Source organism: Neophocaena asiaeorientalis, unplaced genomic scaffold (assembly GCF_003031525.2).
Source record: "Neophocaena asiaeorientalis asiaeorientalis breed wild unplaced genomic scaffold, Neophocaena_asiaeorientalis_V1.1 scaffold204, whole genome shotgun sequence".
Taxonomy (NCBI): Eukaryota; Metazoa; Chordata; class Mammalia; order Artiodactyla; family Phocoenidae; genus Neophocaena; species Neophocaena asiaeorientalis.
In genome coordinates this window covers 5,570,529-5,591,842 of record NW_020173922.1, presented here as the reverse complement: position 1 = coordinate 5,591,842, position 21,314 = coordinate 5,570,529, and the positions used below count along the sequence as shown (strand labels likewise).

Here is a 21,314-nt window from a genome sequence, read left to right as displayed (position 1 = left end):
GAAGGGAGCCAGTCTTAAGGTGCCAGCCCCGTTGGTAGCTCAGTCACCCAGTTACGCCAACGACCCGGGGCGTACGGGTGTTGTAACCATTTCACAGACGTTTGCACACATACTCCCTCCTGCGCTCGGTTCCTGGACCTCGACCCCGGAACCGTCCGGGTGGTTGACGGTGCCCCTCCCCACCCCCTTCCCCCAGGATGGGTGGGCAGCCCGCCGCCGGCCGGGTCAGAAGTGTTTATCGGGCGGCTGCCCCAGGATGTGTACGAGCACCAGCTGATCCCACTGTTCCAGCGCGTGGGCCGCCTCTACGAGTTCCGCCTGATGATGACCTTCAGCGGCCTGAACCGCGGCTTCGCTTACGCCCGCTACAGCTCGCGACGCGGCGCCCAGGCCGCCATCGCCACGCTGCACAACCACCCGCTGCGGCCGTCCTGCCCGCTGCTCGTGTGCCGCAGCACCGAGAAGTGCGAGCTGAGTGTGGACGGCTTGCCGCCGGGCCTGAGCCGCCAAGCGCTGCTGCTCGCGCTGCAGCCGCTGGGGCCCGGCCTGCAGGAGGCGCTGCTGCTGCCCAGCCCCGGGCCGGCGCCCGCGCAGATCGCACTGCTCAAGTTCAGCTCGCACCGCGCCGCGGCCATGGCCAAAAAGGCCCTGGTGGAAGGTAGGGGTGGAGACTGCGGGGGGCCGCTGGTTGGGGCTAAACGCGTTCTACCCGGCACTTTACTTCAACACGTCAGCGTAGATCAGCATAGCGGGTTAAAGTCGCGAGACCTTAGGGTCAAACACACTTGAGTTTGAGACAGACTATCTGACCTCACGTTTTTAAATTTCCACCGGTGCTACCAGCTACCACTCACCTAAACTTCACACTTCACATACACTATCTCCTGACTTAACCCTCCACATTGCAGTGAAACACAGAACATTGTCCCTCTTTAGATAGGAGACTGTTTTAAGAAAAATTTACTTGCCCAAGGCAATCCAACTGAGCCTACCTTTTATCCACTGTAGAACCTGCTTCCTGAAGCTGAGAATTAAGCAGCATTTAGCACATTCTGTAGTTTTTGGCAAGTATTCATGGTAAAGGTTAGCTATTCTGATGGTTATGAGGTAGACAAAGCCTGCAATCAGCCAGTACTCCAAGGAAACTTAGAAGGTAGCAGTTATTGCACTCCCTTTGTAAGTAAACACAAAGAAGCCTAGAGAAGTTATTTAACTTGCCTGGTGTCACACCAGGAAATGGGGAGGCTACAAATTAAACAGGCTTGTGTGACTCCAGAGGACTCTGGTGCTTGGGCCCAGGGCTTAGACCCCGCCCTGTCTGCCTTTTTCCTGCAGGGCAGTCACACCTCTGTGGAGAACAGGTGGCCGTGGAGTGGCTTAAGCCAGACCTGAAGCAGCGACTCCGCCAGCAGCTCAAGTGTCCGTCTCTACAGTGCCTACAGCCAGAGGGCAGCCAAGTAGCCCTGGCCAGGGACAAGGGGCTGGAGTCCCAAGGGGCTCGGGCTGCCCTGCAGCTGCTATGCCAACGGATGAAGTTGGGCAGCCCACTGTTCCTCACCAAGTGTTTGGGCACAAGCTCTGCTGGCTGGCACCGATTCTGGTACCAGGTGGTGATCCCTGGGCATCCAGTGCCCTTCAGTGGCCTCATTTGGGTTGTGCTGGCCCCCAGTGGGCAGGATGGGCATGAGGTGGCCAAGGATGCTGTGTCTGCAAGGCTGCTGGAGGCACTAAGTCTGGGGCCAGCCTCCAGCGGTCTGCTGGGGCTGAGGCAGGAGGTACCATGGTTCAGCAGTGACCTAATCCTCTCCCCAGGCAGCCTGAATGAGTAGGCAGAGCCTGTGTCAGTCCCTGGCCCAGCAGGCCTGGGCAGCTGCTATCTGATCCCAAGAAGGGGAGGAGCATGGGCCCTGCCCTAGGCCTGACACAGCCTCCCAGCTGAGGCAGGGCCCACAGCACCTCGGGGCAGCTCAAGTTTGGCTAAGTTGTGGTGAGGGAGCTTCCCTTCTCCCTCCCAGCCTGGGGTTTAACCTGACCCCAGGGTTGTTCTCTGACACACAGTCGCACACACACCCCTCTCTCCTCCCACAGCTTAGCATGAATCTTTGCTTCTTATTTTCTTGATTTGTCTTTGTTGATGTTTTTATTTGGGGGCTGGCTGAGCCAAAGGGTCAGAAATCTGCCTTTGCCCCAACCACTTGGCATTCTGGTTTTGGTGCATGCGTAGTTTTGAGTTTTTCTATGCTGGTTGTATTTATATTAAACCCCTGGTTGGTTTACACCTGTGTCCGTGCTGTCTTGCGCCAGCTGTGGGCTTGTCTTACAGTGGTGGAGTGAGCAGCTGCTACGGGGCAAGTGCTTCCCCACATCAGTGTGCCGATCCTGAGCATCTTCTTGTGCACAATAGGATATTTTAAATTCCCAGCCTCTCTAGGGATCCAGCCCAGAAAGCAAGACTCTTGTCTGCTGAGAACGCATCCTGAGATTCGGCTCATTCCCTCAGTCACTGTCATCCTCAGTCTCCTCCTCCTCCTGAGCTGTGGCGTCCTCTTCCTCCTCCCTCAGTCCTGCAAAGAAGTCATCCGTGCTCCAGGCCTTGCTGCTCAGCGCCCGTAGTGGCCCTCCCTTTTTCTTGCGCCGGCGGTAGTCATCCACCACCAAAGCCCGCAGCTGGGCCATGTCCCAAAACTTGAGGCGCTGGTCATGGCCACTGCTGGCCAGGAAGCGGCCACAGTGGGAGAGGGCTAGCTTCTCCACAGGTTCCCCGGCATGTTGGCCCACACTGCCCACCACTCGGTTTGGCAGGATGTTGACAGCCCTGGACAGAAAGAAAAGTGTTTGGTATGGGCCGGTTAGGTCTGCCCTTCCTATGACTGGAGGGCCATCCGGCTTCTCTCACCTGATGACTCCATCAGTGGAGCCGGTACACAGCAGACTCTCAGTGACTGGAACCATGCAGTCAATGGACTCAGCTCGCAGGGCAAAGCGGTCACTTGTGGCCCCAAAGCCATCCCAGTTGAAGAGGTAGATGGTACCTTCACTGGAGCCACAGGCCACCTTCTTCCCACACTGCAGGGAAACAGGGCAAACCATGTTTGTGGAGCCACATCAAACCAAGTCCCTATCGCACACCCCCATCCTGCCCCACCCAGCTGTACTTTCATAAGTGTGACAGAGGTCAGGTCTCCAGACTGAGGCTCGGAGAGCAACTCGAACCGGCGTCGTCTGATGTTGAAGACACCAAGGCAGCCATCTCCGCTGTAGAGAGAGCAAAGCAGCAGGCTTGGCTGGAGGTACCCACCAAGGGAAACATTTAACACAGGGAAGGGAGGGGATGCAGCTTCGAGGCTGTACCTGGCTGTCAGCAGCAGCTTCTTGGCTGGGTCCAGAGCCATGTCAGCGATGTACTCCTCATGCTGCCGCATATCCATTAAGGGGCCCTCCTTCCGCTGGTCCCAGAGGCGGATGCCACCTGTGTCATCCCCAGTTGCCAGAACATTCTCATCCACCAGCAGCAGGCTGTTGATGGGGGCACTAGAGACACAGATACAGAACTTCTTTGAGCACCTTTGTCCCAGTAGGGATGTACCAATCAATCCTTACCCTTTTGTCTCAACACACAGTTGGCTTCCCCTTACCTGTGAGCCTTGGAAATGCGTCTTTGCAGTTGTCCCAGCTCCACATCTAGAAAATGGATGGCTTTGTCCTTGGACACAGTAACAAGCTCTGTGGGGAGGGAGGGGGAAATGCCCAGGTCATGGTGCTGTTCATTGCTCCCTTCCCACCACCACACTGCTGGCTGCCTTTCCTAATACTCACTCTGCCCATCTTCAGAGAAGACAACGGCTCGGCAGGACTTGAGGTGGTGACCTGAGGACCAGTGCTCCTTGGTTTCTCCCTCTTGGCAGGAGTAGGAAAAGCTGGGGAGAATGGAAGAAAAGTGAATGACTCCAGACCTCACCTGGGAGTATAGAGACCAACTAGCCAAACTTCCACCTACCTAGGAGTTCCTGCTTGTACACCTCCAAGCCCAAGGAGCTTACCATCCCATTTTCTTTTTTTTTAAATGAATAGGTATTTATATTATTATTTTCTTTAATATTTATTTATTTATTTTGTCTGTGCTGGGTCTTAGTTGCAGCACGCAGGATCTTCGTTGCGGTATGCATGCGGAATCTGGTTCCCCGACTAGGGATTGAACCTGGCCCGCTGCATTGGGAGCGTGGAGTCTTACCCACTGGACCACGAGGGAAGTCCTCCATTTTCCCATCTTCAATGAGCTTCAAATGTGAGGTCTTTTTTTCATTCAATGTACATTTTTGTGACCTCACCCTACCCCTCTTCATCATCTTTGAAAGCCATAACCTGGGGAAAGATTAGGTCTGAATCACTCTGGAGGTCCAAAAATAGTTGATGACAGAACAGCCCAGAAGTTGGAAATGTAAAGATGAGTAAGACAGGGATATTACACTCCAGGTCTACAGGAGCTAAAGAAAGCCACAATTAATTATGGCACATTGGGCTTCCCTGGTGGTGCAGTGGTTAAGGATCTGCCTGCCAATGCAGGGGACACGGGTTCGTAAAAAAAAAAAAAAAAAAAAAAAAATTACGGCACATTGTGAACATGTGTGGCGGAAGGATGGATGACAAGGGAGGTAGAGCAGAGAGGCACCAGCCTGTAAGCTCAGCTTTGGGGCAAGTACCTGTCAGAGATTATCCCTAGTGTCTGCCTCAGCAGATCTTCAAAAAGGGCTGAATGAATAAGTGCTTACTTGCTAGTTGAGTTCCAGGCAGGCAGAACTGGGTCTACTTATTGTTTGTTCTGTCCCAGTGCCTAGCATGAAAAAGCTGCTTAATAAACAAAGATTGAATGAATACTTTGGAAGGGAAGAGAGCCCTGGAAAGCTAACTAAGGTGATGACATGTGAGTTGGATCATCAAGAATAAGTAGTTCACCTGGCAGAGAACAAAGGGCAGATACTGGAGGCAGATGCTGATGTCTCTCCCACGAGGAATGAGGAGAGTTCAAGTGGGAAGAGAGAGGTATAGCTGAATCTAGTAAGATGGGCTGGACTAGGCTTGAGACAACCATGTAGGCCAGGCAGAAGTCTGAATTGAATCCTTTGGGAAAAAGGAACCTCTCTGCAATGGTCATGGGAAAAGTCTGAGGCCTCCAGAAGGCAGTGGCTGAAGGTAGAGAAGAGGAGACAAACAGAAGCCAGGGGTGTGTGTGAAGAAAAGTCCAGAGTGACTCCCAAGTGTCTGGCACTGTAAACATGGATACAAGTAGTAAACCTCTCTGCAAGGTATGTATTATGGCTCCCATTTTCTTTCATCCTTCCTTCCCGCCTTGCCTTCCCTGCCTACCTGCCTCTCTCTCTCTCTCTCCCTCCCTCCCTCTCTTTTTTTTTTTTAATATAAATTTATTTATTTTATTTATCTTTGGCTGCGTTGGGTCTTTGTTGCTGTGTGCGGCTTTCTCTAGCTGCGGCAAGCAGGGGCTATTCTTCGGTGCGGTGCGCGGGCTTCTCATTGCAGTGGCTTCTATTGTTGGGGAGGACGGGCTCTAAGCATGTGGGCTTCAGTAGTTGTGGCTCGCGGGCTCTAGAGCGCAGGCTCAGTAGTTGTGGCGCATGGGCTTAGTTGCTCCATGGCATGTGGGATCTTCCTGGGCCAGGGCTCGAACCTGTGTCCCCTGCATTGGTAGGCAGATTCTTAACCACTGTGCCACCAGGGAAGCCCCCCTCTCCCTCTCTTTCTCTTTTTCTCTCTCTCTCCCTCCCTCCCTCCCTCCCTCCCTTCCTTCTTTCCTCCCTCCTTCTTTCCCTCCATCCCTCCCTCCTTCCTCAGAGCCACAGGGCTTGCAGGATCTTAGCTTCTGGGGCCCTGACAGTGAAAGCGGGGCCCTGGCAGTGAAAGCGCGGAGTCCTAACCATGGGACCGCCAGAGAATTCTTTACTGTTCCCATTTTCAAAGATGAAAATCAGAAATTAACTTGCCCAAGGCCATTGCAGCTAATGAGGGGTTTGGGGTTTAAATTCATTAAGTAAATCTGATAGCACAACTCTCCTGGTTAAGGCCTTCAATGGCTTTTCACTGCTTCTAGCCTACATCTTTTATTCAAAATCAAACGTGTATTGAGCACTAACCCTGGGCTAGAAGCAGGAGATAAAGTGGAGAACTAAAGAGACTACAGATTACACTCCAGAACATTGTTTTTCAGACTCTAGTCATGACCCATTACTGAGCTGCAATCAGCATTTTCTGTGTGTGCCCACAATAACAACAGAATAAAATAAACCAGAAAATATTAGAGTGCATCACACATAATATAAAAGCTATTTTTACTGTGGGGCGAGGTCAAAAAAGTTTAAAAAACATTTTTTTAGTGGAGGAGACAGTGTTCAAATAATTATGCAAACGGATGTATGATTACACACCATTATGTAGTTTATGAGGAAAAGGTATCTGGTGCCAAGGCAGCATTTAACAGGTAATCTAATTTAGTCTGAGGCATGTTTGAAGAGTGAAGAGATGCTGGGGACTCTGAGACAATAGGTGCAAGTGAGGGAAATTCCAGGAAGAAGGAATAACGTGCAAAGGAGCTGAGGCTTCAAGGTACATTAAAAAGGTAACGATGAATAAGCACAGAAAACAAAATAAAGTGAGCAAGGGCCAGACGGTCAAAGCCCTGAAAGCCGGATTAAGGAATCTCAATTTAATTCTAAAAGCAAAGGTAAACTATTGAAGGGTTTTAATCAAGGAAGTGAGGTGGTTGGATTTGTGTTTTTGAAAGATCAATTAAAATGGGCAAGAAGCGAAAACAGGGGGCCCAGTTGGTTCTGTTTCAGGATCAATACAATATTTCGGTGGGAAATAACAGTGTCCTGAACGCCTGCCTGTCCGGGCTCCGTCACGACTTTCCAGCCACTTTGTCTCTCAGTTCTTTCAATAGATTTGTGTGGTAACTTGCTTAAAGGCGAATGTTATTAAACGAATTGGACAAGACTGAGTCTTGTAAACTTAGTCTCCCTGTAACTTTCTCTCCTCATCCCAGCTCCATCGCTGCAGAGCTTCCAGACCGAGCAGCCCCACACCCACCACGCCCCCATCTCTGCCCCGCACTTACACGAACACGTCCCCGTCCACGTCCCCAGCCGCCAGAAGATCGCGGGCCGGATGGAACGCCAGTCCACTGGCCGGAGCGTCCAGCACGATATCTTCCGGAGTGTCCCGGATCCGGGCTGGGGCTTCCGTGGAGTCGGGGTCCTCCTCGTCTCTCCCATCCTCTACGGGCCTCTCCTCACATGTGCGGTCCATGAACCAGAGGATCCGAGCCGCGCAGCAATTGGTAAGTAAACCCAAGAACCAGTCACTCGGCGGGAGGAGTGGCCCAGGGAACCGCTTCCGGGGTAGGGGGCCAGGCAGGAAATGGCGTCAAGGCGTTCTCCGTAACCCGGAAAAGGCGGGGCCTGACTCAGCTGGTGGGAGGCACCGACCCGAGGAGCCCGGCCTCCTAATCCAGATACTTCCCAGTGTTGCAGCGGAGGAGGTTCCTGTGTCAGATAGATGGCGCATCCATCAGTCCCCTCCTTGGTCACTTCACGTAAAGTCGAGAACTGCGTTTAAGTTCTTTCCCCTTTTCCTGAGCGGTGCTGACAGTTTGGTAGTGTCTCCCGCAATCAGTAAAGGATGACTGACTGCCTGCCTTCGGGAGAGAAGAGCGGGACGCCAGTCGTTCATGGTTTGGTGAAAGACCAAGACAAGCGACAGCCAGTTTGGTCAGTAAGAGACAAAAGCCCACGCCGCGAGAATTTGACCTGCGGGGATCGTAGACAGCAGGCAGTACGCGCACACACTTAAGCTGCAGCCCTCCATGCTGAACATCCTCGTGGCCAAAGCAACAGCGCCCCGCCCGTTCCTACCGTTTGGCTACAGACCCTCAGCGGGACTGGGCCAGCAGTGCTCAGTGCTGGCAAGGAGTTGCTGAAAAGGAAAAATGGGCACAACAGTTGACGTTCTGGACATCCCGGTTACCAAAGGTTCCACAAAGATGAGAGCACTGTGTATGGTGGGGCAGATAAGGAGGAGCATGTGCTCCTGTCTGGATCTTGGTTACTTCCACAAGGCTTGGTGGTTCTTGCAGAAACTTATTTTAAACTGGCAGTCAACCCCCAGAAGGTCTCGATCTTAGTGACCCTCTAGGTACCTTCATCTGAGCCAGGTGGGTCTCTGTGACCTTTTTCCTAATTGTGACTGCTGCCTACAGCCATGACATCAGGGTGTCACCTACTGTCTGAAATTAGCCATTCTAGGTGCTATTGCAGACAGTGCCCAATTTCAGCCTCCTAGGCGCCGTGCATAAAGCTGGCTTCCTCAAAAAGCTCTTGCCCTGCCAAGGTGAAAGTAACCAAAGGCAATGGCTAAAGTAGCCATCTAGCTCTTCTTGGATCTTGTAAGCCCACAGGTCTTAGCTCAGGGCAGGCAGTGGCAGCTATGGATCCAGCCAGAAAGAACTGGTGACCTTTGCTAATGAGTACCAGACCAAAGTGCTGGCAATGAGCCAAGAGGAAGAAAAGGGTGGGGATGGAGTGATTTGGAGGCCAGCGATCCCACCCTGGGCCTTGGCAAACTTTCAGTGTGTTGAAGGGCACTAAACTCTTCTGGTCTAGGACAGGGATTCTCCAAGGCACTTCCCCTTCAACCAGGTAAGCAGTGATTTGTGCTTGGAATTACTAAAGATCCCAGAAGGGCATAAATTTGTGAAGGGTTTTTGTTCCCAGGAGTGTTTCTCATCAGGTGCCTTTACCTAGAGCCCAGTCCTGCACAACCTTGGGATCAGACTGGCAGCCCACTGGGCTGACCCTAATTCCCAGGGAACCTCTGCCCTAAGACTAGGTCCCCGGATGGGCCCAGATGAGTCTGATATTTAAGACCAATCATCCTTAAGTTTCTCTACCCACCTCTTGCCTGACAGTGAGGGTCATTCTTCCCTCCTCCATTGGGCACCCTGGCTAGTATATGTCCTGCTTAGGAATCTAGAGCCACAGCTCAGGAAAGGACTGAGCTGACTTTCTCCATGTGATTTTTATACAATCACATGTATATGGAATTAGTAGCCCTCTTGGTGCATCTGGGCCCTCAACATAGAGAAGATAAGAGAGCAGGTTAACCAATTTTAATGGAACCAAAAGATTATACAATGAAATTTTATATACATTCACACACAAAAAAAAACATCGTGCAACTTTTTCTGGAATTGTAGAAAGCGAGCAGTGGAGAGCACATCCTTGTGGAGATTATTCTTGGGGTTGGAACCAGAGATTAGTATTTTGGTCTTTTCACTTCAACCCTGCAATAGAAAGAGAAATGAGCATAAGATCAATACACTAAGCAGTTCTCACCAGTCTCACAGAGGAAGAATAATGCTGCTCACCCATCGGCTTCCATCTTCTTCCTCTTCTCAATGATCTGCAAAAAGAACAGTTATAGTTGATGGTTATGCTGCCAGTCTAAGCTCACCTGAGACCCAAGGCTGACCTCTCTCCTACTTCCATGGCTCTCTGACCCACTGCCTGTTCCTGAATCTGTGGGCCAGTATCTCCTCCCAGCTGAAGCTCTCCCACCCAGAACCAGTCCCACTTACCGCACTAATCTTTTTCCATTGGCGATCAAGCTCTGCTTTGTCATTGGTTTCCTTAAAGCGCCTGGTTTTACGCCCTTCAGACATCTTGATGCCATACTGAAATGCAGCCCTGAGGGAAAAAAAGGGCAGTTGAGGGAAGAAGGCATCCGAGGTTGAATAGCAGTAGCAAGGTGTTCCCAGGAGACCCGGTGAGCAGAGAACCGATTTCAGAATGTTTCAGCCAGACTACACCCTCTAACCTGCTGTGGGCTAGTCCACCCCCACCACCATCCCTCTCCTCACTCTTAGCTGTATTTAGTACCAAGACTCACTTGGGCAAAGCCTCCTTGTTGTTCATATACTCGCTGTATTCCTCCTGGGTATCAAAGTCCCAGCGGCCTAAAGGGCCTTTCTTGTTACCCTGTTGCAGGACAGAATGGGGGGCAGGGAAGGAAAAGATGTCAGTGGAAATGAGATTTTAGCCCTTGATTAAAGCCAGGCTCTCCCATAATCCCAGGTTTTATCATTCATAAATCCTACCCTAATAAACAATAATAAATGTTAACTGTGTACTTACTATGTGCCAGGCATCATTCTGAACACTAAATATGTATCTTATTTAATTCTCTCAAAAACTCTATTAAGAGAGAACTATAGTTCTCTCCATTTTTCTAATGAGGAAACTGAGGAAAAAGCAGTAAAATAAGTTGGCTTGGTCACAAAACCAATACCTGGCAGAGCCAGGGTTAAGCAAGGCTCCAAGATAGAATTAAACCATGCTATTAAGCATTGCAGTACAGAGAAAACAAGGAAAAGTATATGACACTTCTTTACCCTTAATGGTGTTAGTGTTTGTTGGTGTTTTTGTTTGTTTTTGTTTTAAGGCTTAGAGGAAAATGTCAATCCTGGCTAGAATAAAACTCAGTTTGTTTGTTTTCCAGTTATTTTCTAAAAACTGAAATTCCTTCTTCCCTTTCTACATGTGCACTAAAGGCCTGCTTACTCCCTAGGATGGAAATCAAAGCCTGGCACTTCACAGAAAATAAAAAGTAATATATTTATGGCCCTATCTCATTTGACTTTGTACAGATGCTTTAAAACAGTCAAGCTGCCCAGGACCCCACAATGCTGCTGTTCCTATTGCTGCAGCTGAAGGAAGATGAGGCCCAGGAAATGAAACAGATCATTTGGGAGGAGGGAAGGGGATATGCGCTAAAGATTAACTGTCCCCACCCATCCTTCCAGCTCCACACCTGGTCCATTTTGCTATAATCCACCTCCTCGTCACTGTCCACAGCCATGTCATCCATCCTAAAGAGAAGCAACAGTTAAAGAGATGGTGCAGACCCAGACTCCTATGGTTCATGCAGAAACCTACCACTAAGAGGCTATATGCCTAGGAACAACCACCCCTCCTAGGCCTCCCACTCAGAGCCTAACAGAATACTTTACCCAGTAAGAAGTACCCCTGGGTCCCAACAAATCAAATTTACACCTCACTCCCCTGCCCCCACCTTGTTCTGCAATCATCCCAGCCTCCCTTCTTTGTAACAGAGTCTCACATACGTGGCTGGGTAGCACTCAGCATAGCTATTGGACATGCCAAAGAAATCTCCCAGCTGCTTCTTGTCTTCTGGCTTCTTCAGCATACGATATGTTAAAGAAAATAATTCTCCCAATAGCAGAAAAACTTCAAGCAGGAAGGGCCAAGGGCTAGAAGCCCCAACATGAAAACTCTAAGGAGAGGGCTGTGAACATGAATGAGTCCTCTGAGAAAGGGGAAAGTCATGACTTCATCCTTGCCGAAATTCAGCACAAAAGGGAAAGAGCAAGATGGGGGCGGGGAGATTGTGGGGAAGCAGGGAGGCAGGAGGAGTTGGAATGAACACGCTGAAATAAAGGATATGATTCAGTGCCTTCCCAGCCAGCAGATCCAGCAAACTTTTCATTGATCGACTTGATCAGCTCCTTGGCGGATCCGGGTCCTGGGCGAAAGAGAACTCTGTTCAGACTTTGAAATAAGGAGCTTACAACCTCTTCCCCACAACACACTTCCCACCTGTGCCTTTCATAACAACATTTTTTAAGCAACAGAACCCTTTAGCTAACAAAGTTTTAATCAAATTCCAATTCAAAATGAGCTACTCTGCTTGAGATGTACTAGTGTGCCCAGAATACTGTCCACTCAACCTGCCCCACGTCTTCAGAACCCCACAGCTGGGAGAATTATATCAAACAGAGCAAATATGCCCTGCCCTTGCCCAGGAAGACAGAACTCCAGACTCATCTTCTGTCTATTCCATAAAGCAAGACACGGATCTTCCGAGAACCCAGAACTAGGAAGTCCCCCAGTCCCACCCTTGGCAACTCTGAGTTCTGGGTCAGACTCTCAGCCCAGAGGAAAGCAGCACTGCCAGAGCCAATGCAAGATGCCATGGGTAAAACTCACCTTTGTCAACATCCATGGGCTAGAAAGAAAACAGAAACTGAAGTGAGTGTCACCAGGAGGGATGCCCACTCATCTCTCCCTCAAGTTTAAATCAATTCCCTACCCTACCCCCTGCCCCCATTTCCAGGATGGTTCCTACCCTGGATTAACTGACCCAGTTGCTGCTGTGAAGCCATGAGCCACCTATATAACAGAGGGATTTTGTACCTGGTTGGGCAGCCACAGAGATGGGCAGCTCCGCCACCTAGTGCCCGGGACTACATCTCACCTCATCGTCCACTTTTGGCTTCTCAAAGTAGCTGTGCCTCTTCTTCTCTTCTTCTCTCTCTCGGTCCCGCTCCCGCTCTCGATCGCGTTCTCGCTCTCTGTCACGGTCTCTGTCTCTCTCCCGATCACGCTCCCGTTCCCGGTATCTCTCCCGCTCCTTGTCTCGAGGTGTCTTGGTTGTGGAGGGCACATAATCCCCAATGTCTTCAAATATACTAGGAAAACAGAGATCCCTAGCTGACAAGGTCACATAAACTTCCATTTCCCCTGGCCATTTCTCCAGATTCTCACACCAAGGCCTCCCCCAAATGCCAAAGACAGGAAACCCAGAGGCCCTTCCTCCCTCAGATCAGGGGGCAAGGGCTAGGATACATACTTCATGTCAGCCTCAGGGGGTTTCTTCTCTTCCATTTTCCCTGTAACATAAAGAGAGGAGTGAGGAAGACACTCCTGAGTTATTTCCCACTCAGCCTCACCATGCTTTTCAGTTCTCAATGCCCTTTTAAACATCTTCTGTTTAAAAGATGGAACAACAAAAGCTACCCCATACTCCCCCTCCTCAAGCCTCAAAACTGACCACTGCTTCCTGGGTGGGTCAAGCAGACAGAACCTGGATGTAACCATCCCTTGCTAATGCTCCACTGCTCCCATTTTTCTCTGGTCCCCAGGAGCCTCCCAATGTTCTGGAAGCTCCAGGAGACCCTGGTTCCATCTTAGATGCCCCTCCAGGGGTAAGGTTTCTCTCCCTAACTCTCCAGATTACCTTTATCTTTCTTTTTGAGCTTCTTGTTGCGGGTACCCTGCCTCAGGTAGGAAAGGATCTGGGTGAGCTTGCTGATGACAATGTCATTTGTGGTCAGTGTGGTCTGGGCCTGAAAACCCCCAAGGAGCAAGAATGTTATCCCACTGAGCAGGACTCTCTTCATTTACTTATTCATTTACTTAACAAATTAACAAATTAAAGGAAAAGTGAGAATTAAGTAGGTGAAGACAGGGAAAGGAGGTGTTGTAAAAGGATATTCCAGACAGATGAAACAGCATACAACGGCCTGGGTCATAAGTAAATCTAGTACATTCAAGAAAGCCAGGATGACTGGAGAATAAACTGGGAAGCATGGTAGAAAGAGGCTGGAGAGGCCAGGAGTTACAGAACCTCACAAGCCATGATACAGACTTTGGCCTTGGGATTCCCTGGTGGCACAGTGGTTAATAATCTGCCTGCACGGGTTTGAGCCCTGGTCAGGGAAGATCCCACATGCCAGGGAGCAACAAAGCCCGTGCACCGCAACTACTGAGCTTGCGCTCTGGAGCCCGCAAGCCACAACTACTAAAGCCCGCGCTCCGCAACAAGAGAAGCCACTGCAACGCGAAGCCGGGGCACCACAATGAAGAGGGGCCCCCGCTCACCGCAACTAGAGAAAGCCTGCACACAGCAACAAAGACCCAATGCAGCCAAATATAAATTAATTAATTAAAAAAAAAAAAAGATTTTGGTCTTTATCCTAACACTAAAAAACCATCAAGGGGCTTCCCTGGCAGTCCAGTGGTTAAGAATCCACCTTCCAATGCAGGGAACACGGGTTCTATCCCTGCTTGGAGAAGTAAGATCCCACATGCTATGGAACAACTAAGCCCCTGCGCCACAACTACTGAGCACGTGAACCACAACTATAGAGCCCATGTACTGCAACAAAGATCCTGCAAAACTAAGACCCGATGCAGCCAAAAATAAAATAAATATTTTTTAAAAATAAAGAAACCAAAAAAATAAATAAATAAATAAATAAAATAAAGAAACCATCAAATCTTCTAAACCGGGGGCAGGGCATATATGGGAAATCTCTGTACCTTCCTCTCAATTTTGCTGTGAACTTTTTTTTTAATTAATTAATTTATTTATTAATTTATTTCTGGCATGTGGGATCTTCCTGGACCAGGGCTTGAACCCGTGTCCCCTGCATTGGCAGGCAGATTCTTAACCACTGCACCACCAGGGAAGCTCTGCTGTGAACTTTAAACTGCTCTAAAAAATTATCTTAAAAAAAAAAAAAATGACAATAGTGAAGGAAGAAAAAAAAAAACCTTCTAAACCATGATGAGAAAAAGTCATGCTGTTAAATGATCACTCTGGCCATGTGTAAAAATGCTAATGGAAAAGGGGACGGAAAGATGTGGGGAGTGGTAACGGCCAAAGAGTACAGGGTTTCTTTTCGGGGTGATGAAAATGTTTTAAAATTGATTCTGATGCCGGTTGTACAATTCTATGAAAATACTAAAAGCCACTGAATTGTACACTTTAAAGGGGTGAACTGTTTGGTATGTGACTTACATCTCAACAATACTAAAAATAAATAGAATATTGGAAGGGAACCACAGTGGAAGTGGGGAAACCAACTAGGAGCCCCTTTTAATAGTTCCAACAAGAGATGATGACTTTTTTTTTTTGGCCATGCTGCACAGGATGTGGGATTTTATTTCCCCAACCAGGAATCGAACCCATGCTCCCTGCATTGGAAGTACAGTCTTAACCACTGGATCACTAGGGAAGTCCCAAGAGATGATGGCTTAGACTGGAATGTTATTGTGTTATTGGTGGAGACAGAGAAAAGTGAATGGATTCAACTGAGATTTAGGAGGTTAAAAGGTGGGCAGACCTTGGTTAAATGTGGTAGATGAGGCTCAGGGCAGAAGTGAAGCTGATTCCCAGGTTTGAGGCTCACATAGCAGGCTCTCGGGACTTGGGTCACTCACCTCCATGGTGGGGCAATCAGCTTTGCTGCGGATGAGAGTAGTGGGGATGTCAGTGTCAGCATACTCATCATCCAGGTCTACCACATAGGCCATGCGGCCTGGAAGAAACAGCTCATTCCGCTCATATGCTTTGCTCTTGAAGAGCATGCGGTAAACATTTCGGCCTACAAAAAAGAGAAAGAGTAGCAAGTAGCCAGTGAGAAACTTCTACAATAACAGCTACTGTTTACTAAGTGGTTACTGTGTGCCAGCCACCATGCCAAGTGTTATGCTTGCTTTGCTTCATTCAGTCTTCACAACAGCCCTGTGAGGTGGTCATTATTATCTCCTTTTAGCTGATAAGAATACTAAGGCTGAGAAGTAAGGGTTTTACTACCACTTAAGTCATATGACTATTGCAAGTCCTATAGCTACTAAGCGACAGAACAAAGAATGGGACCCCGGCCGTTTAACTCCAAAGACTGAGCTCTTATCCACCCTTCCTACATTGCCTTCTCAAGGGCACTATGTGCCTAGCATTGTATTAGGCCCTGTGAGGAAGAAGGATGAAGTTTAAGGTAATACTGATGAAGACGGGAAAAAATAGCTCTACTATATGCTCAGTGTGATAGGCATGTTGCATGTATTATTTCTCTTCGTCCCAGTAATCCCATGAGGTGAACGTTAACCCCATTTTTGCAAGTGGACAAACAGAAGCTGAGAAGTTAAGTTGGTTGCACCCAAAATCACATGCTTAGTGTGATTTCATTACAGGATTCAAATGCAGGTTTCTGAATTCTGAGTTTTTAATCATCAACCATGCTACCTCCCATATGGATAAGCCCAAATCTGAAAGAGCTTCCAACCTAACTGAGGGGATATTAGTAATATATATGAAATAACTAAGTCTACATCTGAGTTCTATTAGAGTATTTTGTGGGAAGTAGCTGGTTTGGGGACAAAAAAGAGATAAAAGTAGATTGAGGGAAAGGGGAAGCATATTCCATCCAGAGCACTAAATTCCTTACAATTCCCCTGGAATGCACAGCCACTAGTGTAGAAATTCTGTACTCACCCAAACGTGTTTTAAATTCTATTTTATTTTCAGGATCCTCATCTTTCCTGAAAAGACAAAAAGAACATTTTTGCTAAATGAGTTCCTACTTTTGGCCCCTCCTTTCTAAACTCTCAAGCTCTCCCTGATGTTTATTTACTTGGTTTCCTTCTGGGGCTTTTCCATCAGTTCTTCCTCCTCTTTCTCTTTGCTGGCAATTTCTGCTCGTACCTAACAGGAAAGCAAGTAAGGTTTAGACATTTATTCACTTTACATATCCTAACTGAACACCATTATACCACACTGTGCCAGGAACTAAGAACTCAATACTGAACAAAACAATATAGTCCTTGCCCTAATGGAGCTTATAAAAAGAGAGACAGACAAATTAAACAATTAAACAACAAAGTGTGATAAATGCTGTAAGTAAAACAGAAGAGCTATGCAAGGGTGCAGGTAGTGGGAGGTGAGGGGTGGGGAGACTTAACAATACACAGGTGATCAGGGAAGGTTTGTTTACCCAAGAAGATAAAACTGAGGCTGAGACTTGAAGGATGAATAGCAATTAGTCCTACAGAGGGGACACCGTTAGTTCTTCTACATGGTCTGAACTAACAGCAGTCTCCCTCCTCACCCCAAAAGGTGAGCATTCAGCATGCTAGTATTACTCGCCATCTACCAACCAAGCTCACCTTCTGAAGCAGAGCAAAATCCAAGCCTTTCACCAAATGGGTGTGTTCCATGTCACCACCCAAAAATTTGGACTCCTGGATCAACTGTCTTCTCTTCTCTGCAGCTGATTTGTCCCTGTAGAATGAAAGAGGCCACATAAGAACCATCCTTTGTGGGTGGCAAGTGCCTCTTGAAATGGCTTGGCATGGGGAAATGGCTTTCCAGAGCAAGGAAAATGTGAGGAAGAATTCATACTGCCATTGTATGACTTTGCAATGCTGAGGGAACCATGCCCTGGCCCACTCGGTACTCACGCCTCAGCAGTGGGGCCCACAGCCCTGTAGTTAGCTGTGGTGCTGATCAGCTCAGTTTCCTCATAATCTTTGTTCACTCCATCCCGCCGTTCCTTGGCACGGTCCCGGTACTTCTCTGCTAGTTCTCTTTCTCTCTCAATTTCTTGTTGGCGAAGTTTGGCATAATAACTGTGACCAGGGAAAGGCAAATGTGTAAGGCTCAGCAGAACTGTTCCTGCCTGTTTCCCTATACCTTCACCCAACTCTCTATGCTGAAAGCTCATATATGTCCTCATAGAACTGCTGGCCACCTCTTGATATTCCTCAAAAACAGAACTACAGCATCTTCCAGCTCACAGATACACTGTTCTAATGCCACCATAGTATACTCCAACTGTCACTTCAGAATCCTTTGATGTCACCTAACTCTACATCACCGAGTCTCTACAAGTATGAGACTTTACCATACGGCAACCAGGAAGTCTCTGAGTTTTTATCACGTTCCAAATATCACCTGAAAATATATCATTCCTTGCCAGTCCTCCTCAAGAAAAGAGAAAAAAGCAAAGTACCAGGTCTAGGAAGCTTCGTATCATATAAATAATAGCAATGACAATGATAACTGACAGCAGCCAAAATTAACTGGGTGGTGACTATATGCCAGGCACTGGTACTAAGTGTTTACATGGACTATCACAGTTGATCCTCATGACAACCTGGTAACAGTTATTATCACTATCTTGATTCCACCCATAAAAATATTGAGGATTAGAGAGGTTAAACAAAATGCCCACAGCATCCAGCTAGAAACTGGTAAAGATGAGATTAAAACACAAGCTGACTCCAAAGCCCTAAACAGCCATTCTAAATATCATTCCTCTCCACTATTAAAGCAAGACTCTCAAGACAAGAAAGGAAAAGTTCAGTCTCTTGCCTCATAACTAGCCCCTACTCCTTTTCCCAGAACAGTATCCACCATAAAACCCAACACTCTTCCATCCTTCCTTTACCTTTTCTTTTTTCTCCTTCGTGCAGCTGGATCTTCATCCTCATTGTACTCCCTTGGCATCCTAGAAAAGAAAGAAATTCACTGATTGTGAAATATTGCCACAGCCCCAGAAACCCCAAGAAGTGGCTTTGAGGACTGAAGAAAGGCTTAGAATACTGACCACAGCAATAGCTGACCAGTTTCAATCAGGCAGAGATCCATGTCAGTATTTATGAGTGGTTCTCAAGCTTTAGAAAGCATCACAACCACCTGAAGGACTGTTAAAATTATATATTCCCAAATATCTGCCTTAGAATTTGAGTCCGTGGGGCTAGAATGGACCCAGAAATCTACTTATTTAAGCACCAGTAGCAACTCTAGTACAAATGGTCCATGGAACATACTCTGAGAAAAAATGAGATCCCCATGGGACTTCCCTGGTAGTCCAGTGGCTAAGACTCCATGCTCCCAATGCAGGGGGCCCAGGTTCAATCCCTGGTCAAGGAACTAGATCCCACATGCCGCGACTAAGAGTTCACACGCCACAACTAAAAATCCTGCATGCAGCAACTAAAAGATCCCGTGTGCCACAACTAAGACCCGGCACAGCCAAATAAATAAGTAAATATTTTTTAAAAAATGAGATCCATACAGCATCCCAGTCTTTCCTGGAGCTTCAATCTCAAAAGGCAGAGAATCAGAACCATGGACCTCAAAAGAGAACTAGCGGGGCTTCCCTGGTGGCGCAGTGGCAGAGAGTCCGCCTGCCGATGCAGGGGACGCGGGTTCGTGCCCCGGTCTGGGAAGATCCCACGTGCCGCGGAGCGGCTGGGCCCGTGAGCCATGGCCGCTGGGCCTGCGCGTCTGGAGCCTGTGCTCCGCAACGGGAGAGGCCACAACAGTGAGAGGCCGCGTACCGCAAAAAAAAAAAAAAAAAGAGAACTAGCTTTCCAGTTCCTAAGATAACTAGTTCAATAAATTTTCCATAGGAAGGAGATGGGAAACAGATTGGATCACCCCAGAACTTACTCATGGTGACGTGACTTAGAGGGTGGTGCAGAAGCAGGTGCAGCCCTTGGGGTCATGAGAAGTTTCCTGAAGTCTTCATTAGTGAGTTTTGATCTAGAGGGCGAAAATTTTATAAATTAGTACCCAATAAGAATTGGAAAAGGAATATGTAAAAAATATGGTTCACTTTACTAGAAATCAGAGAAAAACAAATTAAAACAAAGAACATGCCACTTTTAATGCATCAGACTGTTAACGATTAAAAAGTTTGATAAATTGGACTTCCCTGGTGGCACAGTGGTTAAGAATCCGCCTGCCAACGCAGGGGACACTGGTTCGAGCCCTGGTCCGGGAAGATCCCACATGCCGCGGAGCAACTAAGCCTGTGTGCCACAACGACTGAGCCTATGCTCTACAGCCCGCGAGCCACAACTACTGAAGCCCGCGTACCTAGAGCCCGTCCTCCACAACAAGAGAAGCCACCGCAATGAGAATCCTGCACACTGCAACAGAGTAGCCACTGCTCGCGGCTACTAAAAAAAAAAGTTTTATAAATCAAGAATGAGTGAGAGGATGGGACTTCTCTGGTGGCACAGTGCTTAAGAATCCGCCTGCCAACGCAGGGGACACTGGTTCGAGCCCTGGTCCGGGAAGATCCCACGTGCCACAGAGCAACTGAGGCTGTGCGCCACAACTACTGAGGCTGCGCTCTAGAGCCTGCGAGCCACAACTACTGAGCCCGCGTGCCTAGAGCCTGTGCTCCGCAACAAGAGAAGCCACCACAATGAGAAGCCTGCGCACTGCAACGAAGAGTAGCCCCCGCTTGCCACAACTAGAGAAAGCCCTCGTGCAGCAACAAAGACCCAATGCAGCCAAAAATAAATAAATTACTAAAAAAACCCCAACACAGGTGGCAAAGTTGATATATAGACAATATATCACTGATTAATTTTAATATTTTAATTCACAAAGCAATGATGTATTTTACTCAGATATGAATGTGTGTACACAAATACATTTAAAAAGAGTAGGACAAAAAGATAAGTGTAAAAAAGGTAACGGTGGTTACCTCTAAGAAAGGGGATGGAATTGGGGATGTTATCAAAGACAACATTACCCTTATTCTGATGTTTTAATTTTCTACAAGAATTAATTCCTATATAACGTGTAATTAAACATCAATTTTAAAAACTAGCACTCTCCCTGCCATAATTTCCCCTCTAATACTCTTATACAGTTGGCCTGATCCAGTTAAAGTTCACAAAGATAAAGAGGCAAGCGGTATGATTTTTTGGTCATCCTTGCTGACAAGACATTCAGAATTCTTTCACCACCACCACCACCACCACTACTTTACTCATTACCCAGCTCATTCCCATGGTTCTACATCAAAACACTCACTGGTGGAAGGAGTGAGGATCGTCCACATCATGGCCATCTGGGGCCAAAGGGTTGGAGAACGGCTCGCCTAAGAAAAGGAATTGATGTTAATCAATCTCTTTAGAGTCAGGTCTTGTGCAAAAGTTGGGGATCTAGTAGTGAACAATACAGACGTCTTTTCCTGTCGAGTTAAGTTGCTCACAATCTAGTGAGGAAGAAAGGCAAGAACATCGACACTGACAATACAGGGTAACAAGTGCTGAAGTAGGAAAATACAAGGAGCTATGGGAGCTCAGAGGAGGGGGCCCCTAAACCAGCGCTGGAGGATCAGCAAAAACTTCTTGAAGATGACACCTAAGATACTACACGAAAGATAAATTTACGGAACCAAAAATTAAGTGACGGGGTCTGGGGGTGGTTCACAGATAAATCTCATCTGTCGTGGGTTGGGGCAAGGACAAGACTGAGGGACAGTCTGGAGCTGCCCGGCCTCGCTCGGGGCCCAACTGCTTCGCCAGGCTACAAGCGTCACATCCCGGCCCGCCTCCACCCTCGCGCACACAGCCGGCTTAAATTCTGAGGCCAAAATAACGCGCCAAGTGTCCCGAGTCCCGCGGGGAAGAAAGGGCAGATGCCCCGAGCCTTACTATCTCGCTCCGGCATTTCGTCCGCGGTACTTCAACCCAGCAACGACCGAGGACCCTACAACAACACGGCAGCTACAGGCGACTCCCCACAATGCACCTCAACAGTCTACCCACAGTGCCTTTCGTGCCCCAGCTTTTCCGCCGCAACGGAGGGCGGAGAAATCCGAGTAAGAGTTGACCTGCAATGCTTTTATGGCATTGGCT

General features: G+C 48.2%; 3 protein-coding genes across 3 annotated transcripts in view; 1 reads left to right on the top strand and 2 right to left on the bottom strand.

Annotated features, from left to right (window-relative positions):
* DND1 (DND microRNA-mediated repression inhibitor 1) overlaps positions 1-2,276 on the top strand; it is a 3,419-nt gene extending 1,143 nt beyond the window's left edge. Inside the window, 3 exon segments of the mRNA XM_024752418.1 lie at positions 197-658; positions 1,336-1,728; positions 1,731-2,276. Coding sequence (XP_024608186.1) covers positions 197-658; positions 1,336-1,728; positions 1,731-1,795 — 920 coding nt within the window. The 3' untranslated portion in view covers positions 1,796-2,276.
* Positions 2,122-7,412, bottom strand: WDR55 (WD repeat domain 55). Its single transcript, XM_024752417.1, has 7 exons — positions 7,127-7,412; positions 3,817-3,917; positions 3,636-3,723; positions 3,352-3,531; positions 3,156-3,255; positions 2,897-3,066; positions 2,122-2,815 (listed from the first exon to the last, which is right to left on the bottom strand). The coding sequence occupies exons 1-7, from the start codon at positions 7,315-7,317 to the stop codon at positions 2,497-2,499; spliced, it is 1,149 nt and encodes a 382-aa protein (XP_024608185.1). The 5' UTR covers positions 7,318-7,412; the 3' UTR covers positions 2,122-2,496.
* Positions 7,413-9,160: 1,748 nt separating this feature from the next.
* On the bottom strand, positions 9,161-21,245 carry IK (IK cytokine). Its single transcript, XM_024752424.1, has 20 exons — positions 21,111-21,245; positions 20,485-20,551; positions 19,105-19,197; positions 18,098-18,157; positions 17,109-17,276; positions 16,815-16,929; positions 16,283-16,353; positions 16,144-16,190; positions 15,090-15,253; positions 13,102-13,210; positions 12,715-12,754; positions 12,340-12,553; positions 12,072-12,090; positions 11,529-11,607; positions 11,189-11,269; positions 10,876-10,933; positions 9,955-10,043; positions 9,644-9,752; positions 9,434-9,468; positions 9,161-9,349 (listed from the first exon to the last, which is right to left on the bottom strand). The coding sequence occupies exons 1-20, from the start codon at positions 21,124-21,126 to the stop codon at positions 9,322-9,324; spliced, it is 1,662 nt and encodes a 553-aa protein (XP_024608192.1). The 5' UTR covers positions 21,127-21,245; the 3' UTR covers positions 9,161-9,321.
* Positions 21,246-21,314: the final 69 nt, after the last annotated feature.

What these genes read in the sequence shown, in the direction of transcription:
- WDR55 (XM_024752417.1), bottom strand. Translation starts at nt 7,317, where the DNA reads ATGGACCGCACATGTGAGGAGAGGCCCGTAGAGGATGGGAGAGACGAG. An exon ending in GTGGACGGGGACGTGTTCGT is followed by an intron (nt 3,918 to 7,126) that starts GTAAGTGCGGGG and finishes CATTCTCCCCAG; the next exon opens with CTTTTCCTACTCCTGCCAAG. An exon ending in AAGCTGCTGCTGACAGCCAG is followed by an intron (nt 3,256 to 3,351) that starts GTACAGCCTCGA and finishes CTCTCTCTACAG; the next exon opens with CGGAGATGGCTGCCTTGGTG.
- IK (XM_024752424.1), bottom strand. An exon ending in AAGCCCCAGAAGGAAACCAA is followed by an intron (nt 16,191 to 16,282) that starts GTAAATAAACAT and finishes TTGTCTTTTCAG; the next exon opens with GAAAGATGAGGATCCTGAAA. An exon ending in AACAAGGAGGCTTTGCCCAA is followed by an intron (nt 9,753 to 9,954) that starts GTGAGTCTTGGT and finishes TTTTTCCCTCAG; the next exon opens with GGCTGCATTTCAGTATGGCA.